Source organism: Trachemys scripta, chromosome 2 (genome assembly GCF_013100865.1).
Source record: "Trachemys scripta elegans isolate TJP31775 chromosome 2, CAS_Tse_1.0, whole genome shotgun sequence".
NCBI lineage: Eukaryota > Metazoa > Chordata > Testudines > Emydidae > Trachemys > Trachemys scripta.
Window position 1 is genome coordinate 165,199,955 of NC_048299.1, and position 16,973 is coordinate 165,216,927.

General features: G+C 41.6%; 1 protein-coding gene across 2 annotated transcripts in view; it reads left to right on the forward strand.

The window, feature by feature from the left end:
- The first annotated feature begins 720 nt into the window (after positions 1-720).
- GMDS (GDP-mannose 4,6-dehydratase) overlaps positions 721-16,973 on the forward strand; it is a 554,262-nt gene continuing 538,009 nt past the window's right edge. The window contains exon 1 of one of the 2 annotated variants that reach the window (XM_034762222.1): positions 721-1,376. In XM_034762222.1, the coding sequence (XP_034618113.1) occupies positions 1,278-1,376 (99 nt within the window). In that variant the 5' untranslated portion in view covers positions 721-1,277. The remainder of the gene's footprint in view (positions 1,377-16,973) is intronic. The other variant, XM_034762220.1, reaches the window with a different exon arrangement.

Sequence of the window (16,973 nt, forward strand, 5' to 3'; positions counted from 1 at the left end):
CAGGCCTGCTATGACTTAGACTAGAGTGGGCTCTTTGTCAGTGAGCAGGGAGGGACTCTTAAGGTCACACTTCTTGTGGTTATAGCAAAAAGCTTGAAAATGCAAACTCAGGGCACTTTAAAGGTAAATAAAAAAAGAGTCTGATCATCTTTGTTGTAAAATGATCAATCTTGACACATGGACTCAGGAGTTTTGAATACAGAGGCACAGCTCAGCCCTCTTGCTTTCTCCAGTAGCCTCCGTGGGGGGGATCCCAGAGCACCAGAAGCGTCATCCGTGGCTTTGCCCTTGTCGGGGGTCCCCAAATCCCTCTCCTGGGCAGTGGCGCTGCCTGCAAAGGACGCTCCGCAATATTCCCCCACTTCTCCTGCTGTTGTTCCGCCCTTTGCCTTTGCTAGTTCCCCCCCCCCTGTGGTCCCGTACTGGGGTCTGCTCGGGGAATAGGAGCTGTGCCTCTGCACGCTGATAACAGCGGGGAGTGGTGACTGCTGCGGCTACCAGCAGGGGCTCGCTCCTCCACGGTGCAGGGGGCGCTGTGGCCTCCAGGCGCAGCCGTTCGGCCGGGCTGATGTCGCTCCTGCATTCGCCGCCTCCTCGGTGCTGCATCAGGAAGTCGGGTCTCGCTTTTGGTGGCTGCTGCTGCCGCCGGAGCTGGATTGAGACCTGAGACAGCCCCGCCCCCTCTTTACCCCATTATCCAATCAGCGGCCCCACCACCCGACACTGCCGGGTTCTGTGCCAGAGCTCTTGTCTCATTAAGGAAGCAACGCTGCTCCTGATTGGTTGGCGGAGGCCGCCGCGGCGGCTTTTCAAGCAGGGGAGCGAGAGAGCGCGTGCATGCTTGGGAGCGCGAACCCGACATCCTAGCGCGAGCGAGCCTGGGCTGCTGCCGGGAGCGGCGCGGCGCGCGGGGCTGCACCTGTGCGGCTGCACCTTAAGAGAGGAGCCGCTCCGGGGACGCGGAAATGTACCAGCGGCCGGCAGTGGCAGCAGCCTGGGCAAACCCCGCCCCCTTGCAGTAGCCCAGTTTCCAACTCTTCATCTTTGGTCCAGGCAGCACCTTGTAGCCTATGCCCCTGCCAGCCCCGCTCCCCGTTCAGCCCCAGCAGCCCACGTCCCCGCATCCAACACCTTGACCCCCCTGCTCCTCCCACAAGCGGCTGCAGTGCACCTTATCATCTTTACTCCCTGCTCCACCTCTTGCACCTTGATCACGGTCTCCTCCCAACTCGTGCTAAACCGCAGTGCCAGGAACTGGGCCCCTCCCCTCCAGACTCATGGCACAGAACGCCTGTCCCAGCTCTGCACTCATTGTAGGGGACTGTGCAGACATGAATCCCAGGAAGGTGGCTCTCATCACGGGCATCACTGGCCAAGTAAGTGTTGGGGGCGGGGGAGAGGGGGGTGCGGAGAAGAGTACAAATGTAATTGCTTCTTTCTTCTACCCCAGTCGTTAGGCAGGGTCAGGGGTTAGTGACACATGTGGGTTGCCTCTATCTACACGTGTCTCTGCTTGATTGTTAGTTAAGTACAGTAAGGTGTCTATTGCCACACTGATCAGCATGTATCAGCTCCCTGCTGTGCATCAGTATGTATTGCATTGATACCCGGCTAAAAATAAGGATTGCTATTACTTACCAAACAATATTTGGCCCAACTTCATCCTTAACTGATATTGACCAAAGAGAGGAAAGAAACATTTGCAACTGGTATGTAAGAATAGGGTCTCATCTCCTGTTTTCTACAGTTTTACAACTTTTAGTGTAGCCTATCCTGTGCTGTTTACATGCAAAAATGAGGTCACTTTGATCTTAGTATACAGTTTATCTTCCAGCATTTGACTTACAAGACACAATTCTTAATCTTGGGAGATGAATGAAGAGAAATATTAAAGCCTGCTGCAATAGGAATACGTTTTTTCGCTTGACAGGCAAAGGATTGCTTTTCCATGCAAGAATGAGGGAACATTGTTGTCTTAACTTGGTGGCCAGGTGTAGCTTTGCAGGTAAAATGTGATCACTTCCCCCATTGAAACAAACTTCCTTGCAGTTGAAACTTGATACAGTGCTTCATTATGGGTGCTAATTATTGGATCTAAATTGAGGTGCCTAGAGCTAGAGTTCTCTTTCTCTCTCTCCCCTCCCCCCCTGCCCCCCCTCCCCCGCTATGTTGAATGCCTATGACTCCAGTTGAAATAGTGGGAGCCATGAGTGCTCAGCGTTTTGGAACATCCATCTCAGGTTGAACACCAAAACTAGCAGGGGCTTTTGCAGAAATTGGCTTAGGTGGCTTGTGCAAACCCATATAACAGGCTAATGATAGAGTTGGCAATAAAACCCTAATCCATAGTCCCTTGTTCTGTGCATTAGATATTGCTGCCTTGTAGAAGGAAGAGACTATTGCAGAGTTGCATCAAAAACTATAATCCTTAGGAATCTTTTAATACAAATAGGTGTGTCTGAGTCTTTGTTTACAGCAGCCCTTATACCAGAAAGTGTGAGACCTATTCCGAGAATAGAGCTAGACAGAACAAAAATGTTGCAGGATTCCTTTTCACTGTGCCTTGGTCTCCTTTTTGGAATTATTGCAGAATAGGTAAATTCACCTGACATCATGATAACTTCCTGGCAAGCTCTTTTGGTGGGAGACATTCTTCCAAACTACCCTTAAATTCCAGCCTCCTATGTATGTAGTAGTGTAAGAAACACACGTTGAGAGAGGCAAGGGCTTGCAGTTTCTCTAAGAGCTCAAAAATAAGAGCAAATGCTGGTCTTGACACTTAGTCTAAATAGCATGACTTTGCCCATATCATCTCACTTTTCATAAGCTTGCATCTGGCAGCATTGTTGCCATAAAGGTGGGCTAATAAATATACATGTTAGGTAGCAGGGCTCGGATAATCTAACCTTGTATTGTTATTTACAGGAAATTCTTTCCTTTACCCTAATGCGTTTTCTCAGTTTAAATAATTGCCCCAAAACCCAACAAACTATTAATCCCTAGTAGGGGACAATCAGTGACATATGATACAGTTAACATTTCCACTTCTTTGTGAGTACATTCTTGTCATCCGTGTAAACAGGATGTGTAGAGGACACAAATTGGAAACTACAGTGGATTGGCAGAGATTTATAAGGTGTCAGTTAACCTTGTGAAGAGCAAAGAGAATAAAGGACTTGCCCAGGACTTGAAAGCAAGCCTTGGCCTTGTCATGTTTAACACTAGTGGGGGATGATTTGGGAGGGTGAGTGACTGCCAAAGCATACAACCACAAAACATACCGAGATATTTCTAGTATTTCTGAAACTTCATGGAGGAGCAGCAGCAGCCTCTTCCCTTTCTCCTTGCATCCAACCCCCAAAAGAGGGAAACATCTTACCTATTTCCTCTGGCTTGTTGCGCTGTTCCTTTGTATTTGATCTTCTGCCTCTCTAGCCCTTCAAGCTTTTTGCTTGTGGAATTCAGAAACTGGGTAGCTTCCCCATCCTTCTGCATAATTAGGTGGCTCAAACCAATTGTTGCCAAGCAGATTTTGGCACTAAATGCTTATCAGTCTGGCTGATTGACCTTCACAGGGAAACTTCTAACTAGTTGTAGCGACTCCTTAAGAGGTGTTTGGAGCAGTCGCAGCACTGAAATTATCCTGTGTGCCCCTCCTGTTGCTCAGGCCCTTTCTTCCGCCGAGGAGCAGCGTTCTATTGGCCTTGCCTACCCCAGACTGGGCATAGTGGGAATAGTCTCGCATAGAGACTCAGTAACACAAGAATCACGGTAATGGAGCTAGGAGCCCTTTTCCATTCTTTCCCCTCCCTCGTGCCCCACCCTCAAACCAAACAAAAAGTTGTATCCTCTTCAGGCACCTTTTTGAGCCCAGGATAGATGAAATGTTCTTCCTCTAAGTCAAACTCAGGTTTACTTCAGAAGGTTGCGGTTCCCTGGGCCTAAAGGGCAATGGCAGCATGAAAGCGAATCAGCAGTCCAGTTTCCAGATTGTTCCCCTTCCACGAATGCAACTTAGCGGTAAGACCAAAATTCCTTGGACTCTGCAACAGACACGAATGTCTCCCTCTGCAGAACTGTTAGGTACGTTTCCTTTTGTGCTGTGTGCTGCAAGGTAAAATTTGAGTTTTATATATTTCACATCAGCTCTTTTGCTCACTTGTTCTGTCTCTGCAGAACAGAGTGAAGTGGCTGTGGAGAAAGTACACCTCTACCCCAATATAACGCTGTCCTCAGGAGCCAAAAAATCTTACCGTGTTATAGGTGAAACCACATTATATTGAACTTGCTTTGATCCACCGGAGTGTGCAGGCCCGCCCCCCCGGAGCACTGCTTTACCGCGTTATATCCGAATTTGTGTTGTATCGGGTCACGTTATATCGGGGTAGAGGTGTAGTAAGGTATTGGCGGTGGGAGGAAAAGAGGATGTTTTTCAAATAAAATGGGTCAGAGCAGGTAGGATTTAGAGCCCCTCTTTATAAAGGTACTCAAACATCCCAGCTATTGTAGCTCTAAATTTTCCAGGTAGTATAGGTCTAATCTGAATTGGGAGCATAGCATATGTATATTGCCCTGTTTCTTTCAAAATCTGGGTTTCTTTTCCTCATTGCTCCTTAGCCAAATAAATCAAAAATTGAAGATTTTTCTTCATTAATCCAGTTTCCCCCCCCCCATCCCCCTTCTTCACACAGACTATTACTTTTCCCAGCAACTTTCTGGCTCCTCCTCCTCTATATTGGACTCCTACATACTGGTTGAGATGCTCTTATTTCTGCCTGGTCAAGACCTTCAAACAATTAGGCAAAGATGTTGGAGGTAGAGGAGAAAGTAGTAGTAGTATCAGAGCCTGCCTCCTTTTGGCTCTATTTCTGAAAAGTCACTACAGCCTGTGGTTGCATGTGAGGTTGGGGGAGGTGGAACAGGGGACATAAGCATAGTCCTTACAAAAGCTTTGTTTACCAAAGGTTAAAATCCTTTGCTAAAATTACTAGGTAGGTTGCTGCAACTCTATTGAATGCTGATCGATTTCTTTTGCCACTCCTGCTTTCTACATGCATTGTTGATCAGGCACATTTCCTCCCAGGCAGATTAATTATTGCAGCAATTTTTATGTGCACGCTAGAACTTGTATTTGCTGCACCTGCTCTGTAGATAGAGGACTTCCTTCTCTGGGAGTGCCTACCTGGCATCTTTTGCTGGTGCTAAAGTCTTAAATTAAAACAAAGAAAATATACAGTCTCATAAACCAAAAAACCCCCATAAAATCATAAATCAAAAATAGTAAACACAATAAGTTTTAAAGACAAGTTGATTTTTCTGAGATCGGGGTCTAGTTTCGTTCTAGGTTGATTTGAGCATTAGTTAGCCTTTTATTCTTAACTAGATTTAAGGTTGTTGTAAAATAATGGTATAACTTGTAGGTCTTGATTAGTCGCATAATGGAATTGGAACATCCGTATTAAAGAGACTGACAGTGTATGGACAACGGATATAACAGGTATATGATAAGCAAATTTGCTGATCCAACTGGTTTGTCAGCTACAGGAATGTATTTCCTTTGGGCAAAGGATGCTGCAGATCTTGGCTTTTTTCCTAGTGAGGTTACTAACGTAGTTGAGAGTAGATAAACTTGTTTGTCATGTAGCAGTGTGGTGGATGTAGTATATTTGAACAGTGGGCTGGGAGGTGAAAAAGACCTTTGTAGTTTGTGACTGTATACAGTAGGTAATGGAAAATATTTTCAGAGATCTATTTTTGTGTGTGTAAGTTTTGCACTTAGTTATGATCTGGCCTACTCCATCTGTTTCCCTTGAAATGCCATGTAGCAAAGCGTTTTCACTGGCTGCAGTGAAATCTAGTGTAGAGGAAAGAGCTCTTTCTCAGAAGCTCCTCTGTCCCTAAAAGTGCCCAGATACAAGCTCATGCTATGGAGAGAGTCAATGGGGAAAAAATTGTGGATCTAACTACTTCACCTCCCTCCCTTACGGATAATAAGAATCCAGCTTTATGTTGTCTTCTGGCATTTCCTCTCTATCTTGAAGAGATGGCATGTCTTCACACATTCAGCTGCCCTGGGTGGCTATGCACTACTCTCTCATTCTTGCATCTGAAGAAGTGAGGTTCTTACCCACGAAAGCTCATGCTCCCAATATTTCTGTTAGTCTCAAAGGTGCCACAGGACCCTCTGTTGCTTTTTACAGATTCAGACTAACACGGCTACCCCTCTGATACTCATTCTAATGAGTTGGTCCTGCCAGAATAGGGTTGAGGCACACGATTAATAGATGTTGTGCTGTCGGTTTCAGTTCTCTACCTGTTCTGGTACTTCTCATGAGTGTTAGTCACTTTATTTTTGAAGCACTGCATCCACCTATGACACTTTAAATAATAAGTTAAAAGTTGAAGGAAATTCTGTGCATCAGTCCCTAACTTGTAATGACTGAGTCTGTTGTTCCTAGTAATGCTTCCCAACTTTTTTCATGCTCTGCTTCATGAAATGAGTGAACCTCTCTAGGGGCATGAAAATGTAAGATTGGTATGCGTAGAAGGAAAGAAAGCGCCAAATAATGCAAGGAATATCTCTGCATACTCGTCTTCCAGTTCTTTCAAATACTTGCTTTCTGTTTTGGAGGCTCTTCTGCTGCTAGCAAATACATGTCCTCGAGACTCCCTACCACCTGTCCTTTCCTCCTTGTCTCACATTCACATGCTCTTGCCAGTACAGAAACCAGAACTGCAAGACTCCTGCAACCCTAGTCTTGGACCTCCACATTTGAAGGTTAAACTATCAGTAGTCATACTGCAATGGTTCTGTGTTGCTACCAAATTAAACTTCCATTTGACTTGCATACAATTCTGAATATCTTTATTTTGATATTTTTATTAGATTGCCAACGGATATTTGTCAGCGATGCGGATGACGGAATGCGCGGTTTTCTTCCTGCTGTTACTTCCCTCTGTGCTTCCTATCAGAAGAAGTGATGCAAAATTGCCTTCTTGCATTTGGTGTATTACAGGGAAGCCTAACAATTCTTTCCTTTCATGCCCCCCTAATACAAAAGCTGTATTTGTAATGTTTTTGCATTTCAGGTAGAAATTTATGGTACTAGTGGGGCTGGCACAGTCTTTCCCTTAGTGTCTTATACATAACTGAGCACATTGTCAGCACTAAACACTCTTTTCTCCAAAAGCTGTATTAAACTTGCATTATTTACTTAAAGTTATATCAAATGCAGCAAGCATTTGTTAATACAATATTAGGCCTGGGATTTTAATTGTATGAAAGTCAGGATATTTGTATATGCAGTACAGTTGTCTTTCAGTATGGTCATACCTAACCTTTGCAAAAATACAGAATCCTATGCTGTCTCAGAGTGTCTGGCCTCTGTGAATGAATTAGGTCTAGCTCCCTGTGCCTGAACAGGGGCTTCAACTTTGGCCAGTGAGGAGAACAGTCCAGCACCTGGGGACTATAAAGGATCAGGAATCTGAGGGGTGTGAGCGAAGCCTTGGTGAGAGTCAATCAGGAAAAGTCTGGAGGAGGTATTTGGGGAAAGTTGCAGAGAGCAGAAAGCTCTGCAGGCTGTCCCTGGGAAGAGAGAGGGATGAACAGGAAGCAGTGGAGGGGCTAGCTAGCTGTTCTTCCTGAGCCAGAGAGAGCGAACACCAGAGAAGAGTGTACAGAGCTGACATCTAAGACCAGCAGAGGGTGATGCCTGATGGTTCTCAGAACCAGAGAGCTTAAGCCAGGGGGCCAAAGAGGGCAGTGCTGGAGAGTTTGGTTGCGGTGAAGGATACCAGGGCTGTATTTGGTGGATTGCAGTGTTGGGAATTATTATTATGCACTGGGCTTTATTTGGCAATAAATTAAGCCCACAAGGGCTGTTTGCCCATAGAAAGACTCTTTAGACTATTTCTGGGGACATAGTAGGAGGGAAACTGAGGCAGGGGTGCATATCTTGCTGGGGCCTGCAGGTGGAGGGTGCTCTAGGTGGGGATGCCGTGTGTCACACGCATATGAAAAAGATACATTTTACTTCAGAGGTATTTACAAAATATTATGTCCTCTTACAGTTTGCTCATATGGGCATTGTCTGTAATAACAATTTTTTTGGATGTGTCCTGCTATTTGTGTGACCACTGGTTGGAACACTTATGTAGACAGGGTTTGGGTGTCTTTACTATGCTTGTCTAGATCTGCTCTGACTAAGGATCGTCAATTTTTTTTTTTTTTTAATTGCTTGGTCTCTAGAGGTTGAGAGTTTCACTGCTGCCTGTAGGATTCTTCAGCATGTTCAGTTTCACTGCATAGAGTATTGTTAATTTTGGACTACTGTTTGGGTAACTTCTTAGTAGCAGGAAAGGCACTGGAGCTGTGGCTATGCAGACTCATAAGGAGAATGTTGCTTCCATTTGTTTGCACTTGGTTCATAGTTCTAAGGTTCTATTTCACAGCTACAAATACTAAAATCCCTAATATAAATGTGAGCTTAATTCTCTAGAAATTTATGGCTTGGGCCCCCCACAAACTGAATAAGCAGCTAAGACCGTTCTGTTTATTGGTGCCTTGGTAAAGGCCATGAAGCTAGAACCAACTCTTGGAGCCTTGATAAGCTCCTGTTCTTTCAGCTCTCTTAGTGAGTAATTGCTCCCTGGTGGTGAGGGGCTGAGCTGGGAGCAATCAGGGAGACTTGGTGTAAAAAGTAATTGCTAGGTGAATTCCAGAGCTGTGAACGAAGGCAGATAACCAACATGTTTCTGTGTGTTAAGAGAGGGACTGTGTCGTTCAGGTCTACATGCAATTTCAAGATGGGCAAGGGTGGAACAGTAATCGTGACCTGCAACAGTTGTGCCATGTTTTTTCTGCCTGAAGCCAGAAGGGATGTCCTGTTCATAAATTTGGTGGTCTTGGTATTACTGAAACCTGGTATCAGTTCCCTGACTGGAATGTTAAAATCAATGCTTATAACTTATTTCATAAAAATTAAGTGGGCAAAAAGGGAGGGGGAATGGCACACAATCTAAAATGGAATTTCCTGTTTTCAAGTCACTGACAACTAAGAAAATGATCTGATCCATAAGCATTCAAATGTCCTAACAGGTAAAGCACACACTGGGATATTAGTTGGTGTCTGCTACAGCCCACCAAATCACACTAGGAAACAGGATGACTGCCTCATTATGCACCTGTCTGCAATGTGTGTGGGTGGGGGGAAGCTGTGAGATCATGATGGACTTCAATTTGAGTGACACATGCTGGAGGTCTTACGCTGCCAGCACATCAGGGGAGGGATAGCTCAATGGTTTGAGCATTGGCCTGCTAAACCCTGGGTTGTGAGTTCAATCCTTGAGGGGGCCATTTAGGGATCGGGGGGGGGAAACTGTCAGGAACAGTACTTGGTCCTGCTAGTGAAGGCAGAGGACTGGACTCAATGACCTTTCAAGGTCCCTTCCAGCTCTATGAGAGGTATATCTCCATATATTTGTATTATATCATCATCCTTGGAATTTCTAAATATTTCTAGATGACAGTTTCCTAGTTCAAAAAGTGTTGCATCCAACATGGGAGAATTTTGTATTAGACCTAGTCTTAACCAGTAAAGAGGAACTTATCACAGAATTAAAAAGTAATGGTACTTTAGGTATAAATGATCATGGGCTGATTACATTGATAATGTACAAACAGAATAAAGTCAAAACCAGTGATATATGTACTTGGTGCTTTAAAAGGGCCAATTTCACAAAGCTGAAAACAATTTGAGTCAAATTTACTAGATGCCCAAAAAGCCACAATGAAGGAAGGCCATATTGATTAAAAAGCTGACTGGGTTCAGAGGAGAAATAAGGCAGCTGTAAATAAGTGTGTGTGTGTGTGTGTGTGTGTATATATATATATATATATATATATATACACACACACACACACATGGAAGAAAGGAGAGGTTGATAGTAATGAATATAAATCAGATGCTTGAACTGTAGAAAATTAATACGGGCAGCAGAGGGACACAGTGAGAACTCTATGGCTGGCAGAGTTAAGGACAATAAGAAGTATACGTATAATAGGAACAAAAAGAATCCTGTCCATTACTTGATGGAAGTATCAAGAATAATCTGGAAATGTTAGAAATTTTCAATAAATATTTCTGTTCTGTATTTGGAGAGAACAGATGTAGCCATATCATATTATGATACTTTTTCCAGTCCACTAGTATCTTAGGAGGTGTTTTAAACAGCATTTACTAAAATTAGACTTTTTAAATCAACAGGTCTAGATAATTTGCATCCAAGAGTTTTTAAAAGGTCTAGTTGAAGAGCACACTGGACTGTTGATGTTGATTTTCAGTAACTCTTGGAGTACTGGGGACGTTCCAGAAGACTGAAAGAAAGCTAATGTTGTGCCTATGTTTAAAAAGGGTAAACAGGATGGCCCAGGTAATTATAGGTCTGTTAATCTGAAATTGATCTTGTGCAAAGTAAAGGAGCAGTTGATATGGGACTCTATTTTTTTAATAAAGAAGGGAGGGTAATATAATTAATGTCAATCAATAAGGTTTTATGGAAAATAGATCCTGTCAAACTAACTTGATATATTTTTTAAAAAAAATTACAAGTTTGAGAGAGGTAATATTTTTGATGTTAATAACTTTAGACTTCCGTAAGGCATTTGAATTGGTACCACATAACATTTTTATTAAACTAGAATGATATGAAATTAACACTGCACACATTAAATGGATTGAAAACTGGGTAACTGATAGGTCTCAATATGTAATTGTAAGTGGAAAATTCTCATTGAGTGAATGTGGTGTGTGAGTTTTGTTTTAAATGAGATTCTGGAGGGATAGATTCTTGGCCCTATGCTTTTTAACCTTTTTGTCAATGAACTGGAAGAAAACATAAACTCATCTCTGATAAAGTTTGCAAATGACACAATCTGTTAAATAATGAAGAGTACAGGTCTCTGATACAGAGCTATCTGGATCACTTGGTAAGCTGGGCAAAAGCAAATAATATGCGTTTTAACATGGCTAAATGTAAATGTGTGCACCTAGAAGCAAAGGATGTAGGCCATACTTGCAGGACGAGGGACCATATCCTCGTAAGCAGTGACTCCGAAAAAGATTTGGGGACCATGGTGGATAATCAGCTGAACATGAGCTCCCAATGTGACTCTGTGGCCAGAAGAGCTAATGAGATCCTTGGATATATAAACGAGAATCTTGAGGCAGAGAAACAATGTTTTTTTAAACCTCTGTTTTTAGCACTAGTGTGACTGCTGCTGGAATACTGTGTCCCACAGTACCCACAACTCAAGAATGATGATGATACTTTACAGCGGGTTCAGAGAAGAGCCATGAGAATAATTAAAGGATTTGAAAACATGCCTTAGATTGAGCTCCTTGAGTCTATCACTATATCTAGCTTAACAAAGAATATTAAGGGGTGATTTGATTACAGTCTTAAAAGTACCTGTATGGGAAACATATATTTAATAATGGGCTCCTCAATCTAGCAGAGAACATGATCCAATGTCGGGAAGTCGAAGCTTAACAAATTCAGACTTGAAATAAGGCATACGCTTTTAACAGTGAGAATAATTAACCATTGGAATAATTTACTGGGGTTGTGGTGTATTCTTCGTTACTGACCATTTTTAGCGAATTTAAATGTGAATGATTTTTCCAAAAGAAATGCTCTAGGAATTGGGGAAGTTTTATTGCCTCTGTTTATATAGGAAGTCCAAATAATGAGTGGTCTCTTCTGGTCTTGGAATCTGACACTATGAACCTTTAAGAAAAGCTTCATACTTATCCATGGGAGTTTTCAATGTCTTTATGATCACAGTGTGGTATCTGTTCAGAAATCCACTAACATACAGTGGCTGCCATTAAGCTGCAGTTTCCATAATATTTTTATATTATTGCAACCACTTTTATTCCACTATACAATGCAACTACTTCCTTCAAATTTTGCAGAGCTAAAATATTTTGAATTTAGAACAAGAATGAAAAGTTAAAGGTAGACTTTGAAGAAATTCACAAGATACTGATAAGAGTTTAAGAATGGAATAACCATCTTAACATTAAACTGTCTCTAATATACCCGTGTCTATAATACCATGTGTGCAAGTAAAATTTTTGTACTCTAGCATTAGTAGTGCATCATACTCTGAAGATGAGCTCTGTGCAAGATTGACAGCTTGTCTCTCTCACCAACAGAAGTTGGTGCAATAAAAAGGTATTACATTACTCCTCTTGTGTCTCTTCATAGTCTAGTATCCAGTAAGATTACCAGGATAAGCATGGTGTTATAAATATATATATATTTTTAAAAATTGTGAAATGCATGTGGAATTCCAAATAACTTAATTTGTTTGATTCTTTTCCAAATTAGTTTGGAGGGATATTTTTGAAACCCGCCTTTTCAAATCAGAAATTAACATTTTTAGTCAGTAAAGGAGTTAGCAGACACTTTTAAAAATAACAAAATCCAGATGTGCCACACAAAATCATGTATGTGTTAGGATTACTTACCTTTATCACATCACATCTAGTTGGCTTTTTAATCAATTAAATTACAGTGAAATGTAACACAGGTTCTGCAAATTGAAAACATAACCAGTATCTATAGACATTAAAATTCCCTAAACAGTAATGCTGTACTTGCATAATTCAATTAGCTATAGTTCAGAAGGGATGGTTTAAATTATTACCAATTGATAAAAATTTTAGTTAATATTTAAACGTTTAAACTGGAAAATGTGATAGGGAAGTTGTATATTTGGAATGCCTGTGTGCTCAATCATTTACATAGCTGTTGGCATTTGCTATCACGTACACACCCCACTTTCATTTAAAACTGATTATCCGGACAAAGCTTACAAATTCTGTATTTACAATAGGAATACTTCAAGGAATTTCAGAATCTGCTAGTAAAATGCTCAGGGCATCATTCTTGGGATAGATTTTTGTCACCTTTGGTTAGGTTGAGTAGTACTTTGATTTTATAGGGACTATTTGTAATCAGGCTACTCATGGAGAACCATTAAAAGTGACCGAATCTGACCTGTACTTGTATTACATGAAATTCTTGATTCCTCTATGTTGTATAGCCTATTGGAATTATTACATTTCCCTTTTTATTTCATTATTAGTGTAATAGTGGTGGTTATACCTGGCAAAGTACATATGCCTGCAGTTAAATTTAGTTTTGTCAAGGGTATGGAGTCATATATTTTTATAGGGCTTGTTTTAGAGTTATTAATAAAATTTGCATACATATCAACAAAATGATGATTCAGGAAACATTACTATGTGGTATAGTGATAATTCTTCTGTTCCACATTTATATTTAAATATAACCAAACAGTTGCTAACTGCTTTTATAAATACTATTTTTCTGAGATTACTATATTTATTGTGGCATACTGTACTATATTAAATAGGCCCATACAGCAGCAACTAGAAATGTTTGTTTGTTTCCATCTTGTACCATTGAAGTCTGTGGCAAGCTGTTGACTTAGATGGAACTATGATTGGGATCCACATCCTTTTCTGCTGTACCAGATAGTAAAATTAAATATTTATTATCTTCATTAGTATTGGTCTTGTATTGTACACAACAAGGGATAGTAAATTACTGATAATAATGTATAAAGTAGTATATACATAGATCCTGGATTATCCTCTACTTTGCCTAACTTAGGCCTGGAAATTCTATAGAGGCAGTGAACAAACAAAAGCAGAATGTCTTAAAAATCAATAATTCCTAAATACAATTGAGGTAATGCTTTCTTACATTAGTAGTGCTTAATCCTCTTATTTAAAAGGACACTGTCAAAGTATTTTAAACGGTTTGAATTGCCTTTAACTTAAGTGTAATAGGAAATGCCTTATGAGTTTTAAAAATCTAGTTTTTGGTTGTGGCTGCCAGTTGGATTGTGAAAACAAGCACCCCTTTCCACACCTTCTTGCCATAGGGCCTCCCATTATTGTATGTTGGCAAAGAGGAAGAACAACCCACTACTCCTTTTTTCCTGTGGGATGCTGATATTTTAAATATCAGCGAAAGAATATTAACTTCTGCTTGACAAGTAGTGGAAAAGTACTAAATGTAGTCCAGCTCATAGTAGTAGGAACAAAAAATTGTCCCTTACTTTATTCCTGACTCAAAACCTAAATGTTTCCTTCTTTTTCACTAAGTTGTTCTTGCCTTAGAGGAACGAGAAGTTCAGTTCCACCCTCCTTGACTGTCTGATGTGTTGGGCTTCCATCTCACCTAGCCCCACTAGAATGTGCATCACAATGCTCTGACACTTGCGGACACTATACCTGGGACGCTAAACATTTTAATTTCTCTACTTCATTTTCCAAGACTTTGGTTCTCTTTCTCCCACTTGGGTGTGCCCTTTAGTTTACCGTTTCCATGCTGATGCCTGGCGTGCTCTACTTTCATGTTCTTCATGAACCATTTCTTTCGTCTCACTGTACTTGGCTCCACATGAACTTTCAGAATTAACTTCTAGATGAACAGTTAAGTGGCCCTTGTTTTCCCCTTTTATAGAAATATTAAGGTTTTCATGGATACTGCTCAGGAAAATAAAGGGTCTGAATTTTGCATTTCTGACTGGGCTAATTCCATTTAAAAGTGCCATGTTGTGAGGAGAAAAATAGCCCAGTACTTTTACTCTTACAGCAAGAACTTAAACATTTTCAGTCCCATGAAAATCTGTTTCCTCTGTTGGCTCAGGGAGGCTACGGCATTTCAGTGGGAGTTGAAGACTGTCCATATTTCTCTCATAAAATGTCCCTATAATTACTTTCAAATGTTGACTTCATTGTATATGGCCTGTTTGTGTGTGAAGGGCAGGATGGAGGCCAGATTGTAGCCGCAGATGACTGGAAAAGGGAGTGGGTGGCCAAAAAAATAAGTAGCGAGAATGTTCTGGTGACACACAAATGCAAACCCACACTTTTAATGAAGGTTTGAAGTCTTGAGAGGTGCAATGTGCTAGCAAACTACAGTGTATCAAATTCAGTTCTGACCACAATTTTAAAGAATCGCAGTCTTGGGGTTTTTAATTGTTTCTGATTCATGCTAAGAAGCAGTTTGTGTTTAAAAGAACACTAACTGTTCTAGTCTGAATTTACCTATTTTTACAAGAAGCAGTAAAGATTACTGTAGTTGAGAGTTTTTCAGCTCTATTTGTGCATTTAACAGTATATAGTTTGTGTTTCACTTTTTTAAAGATAGGAATGTTATTTATCAACAGTTTGTCAGGCAAGCTAGAGATGAGGAGCCGGGCCTGGAAATACTTGACTTAAAGGAACACGTTCAACCTGAAATCTCATCAGATATCTTAATGCATTTATTTTTACTTTGCGGATCCAGGGATGGGAGGGGTAGAGGGCAGTAGAGTGTCAAACTGTTCTAATACATACAAATGTGCTGTAGTAACTTGCATCCATGTCATGACTTTACTCACATGGAGGGGGGAAAAAATCCAGAATTGGCACAACTCCCAAACATATACACATTTAAAAAAAAAACCCAAACACCCCCCACATTTAAATTACACCAGCACATTGCCAAACTCTACAGAAATTATCCTCGGATGAATGCTTTCAAAGGTAATATATTCACAATCCAAATTCATTGATACATGTCTTTAAACTTAAGCTTGTTTTTCATTTTAATGACGAGCCTACTGTAATTTTTTCGACGTGACCTGTTCACCGTTGTCTCTAGTGTATGATGACCTCCGTCACTATTAAGATTGCTATTGTTAAAAAGGGTGATATTTTAAATTGGTACAGTGTCCTAATATACTATACACATTAGGAGAAAGCTATTCTGTATTCCAGTTACATGTCCTTGGTAATCTGGCTTTATCATTTTAAAAAAAATTACTTTATATTGCAGGATCTCCCAACTTAAGTTCCCACTAAGATGCATGGCCGCGCAGCAGTCTATTAAGTCCACACAGGTGCTCAGGACTGCGGCGGGGAGAGATGCTTCTCCCCCAGCCCTGGACCTGCCGTGGGCTGGGAGTGGTACACCACCCCCAGTCCCAACCCAGCCCGGACCTTCCGTGGCCGAGGGAGAGGTGCCTTTCCTGCCCGGGGGGGGGGGGGGGGGGGGGGGGGGGGGGGGGGGGGGGGGGGGGGGGGGGGTGGGGGGGGGGGGGGGGGGGGGGGGGGAGAGTGTGTGTGTGTGTGTGTGTGTGTGTGTGTGTGTGTGCTGGTGGGAGTCCTCTCTCCCTGCTGTAGCACTGGGGCAGCCTGCACCCGTAGCCCCTCATCCCCAGCCCCACAGAGCCTGCACCCCCAGCCGGAGCCCTGAGCCCCCACCCATACTTTGAACCCCTCGTCTCCACGCCTGCAACATGAATTTTGTTATATGCACCAATACGGAGGTGATGTGTGAATATAACAAAATTCATTCCGCACACACGTGGGAAAAATTAGAGGGAACACTGCTCCCAACAGTATATTCCTGATGGGTGTTTGATTCATTGAAGTGTTGAATTTCTCCCCTTTTTCTGGGATAATTGCTGCCCCAAGATCAGCGTAAAGAGGTGCTGCGTCTATTTTCATATATACTTGTGGCTAGTTATTCATTGATATTTGATTGTGTTGTATAGAAGAGTAGATCTGCTTAATTGAAGAATTACAGGTGACTTAATATCAAATGTTCACTAGGGAAAATGTCTTCAAATCTGCTGATGTTGTTTGATGTTTGAGCACACAGTAGCCAAGTTTAGAAGAGCTAAAGCATTTAACTGCATATCAACAGCATTTTCAAATCCTAAAGCTAACATGGTCTTTACATATGGATCTATTTTCTTAAACAATACATTTTAGAATAAAATATAATGGTATGTAATTTGTTCTCAGAATACCTGTAGCCTGTTAAGCCTCCTTTCTGCAGGCTAATTACCTAATTTTTTTTTTTTTTAAAAGCAAAGTCCT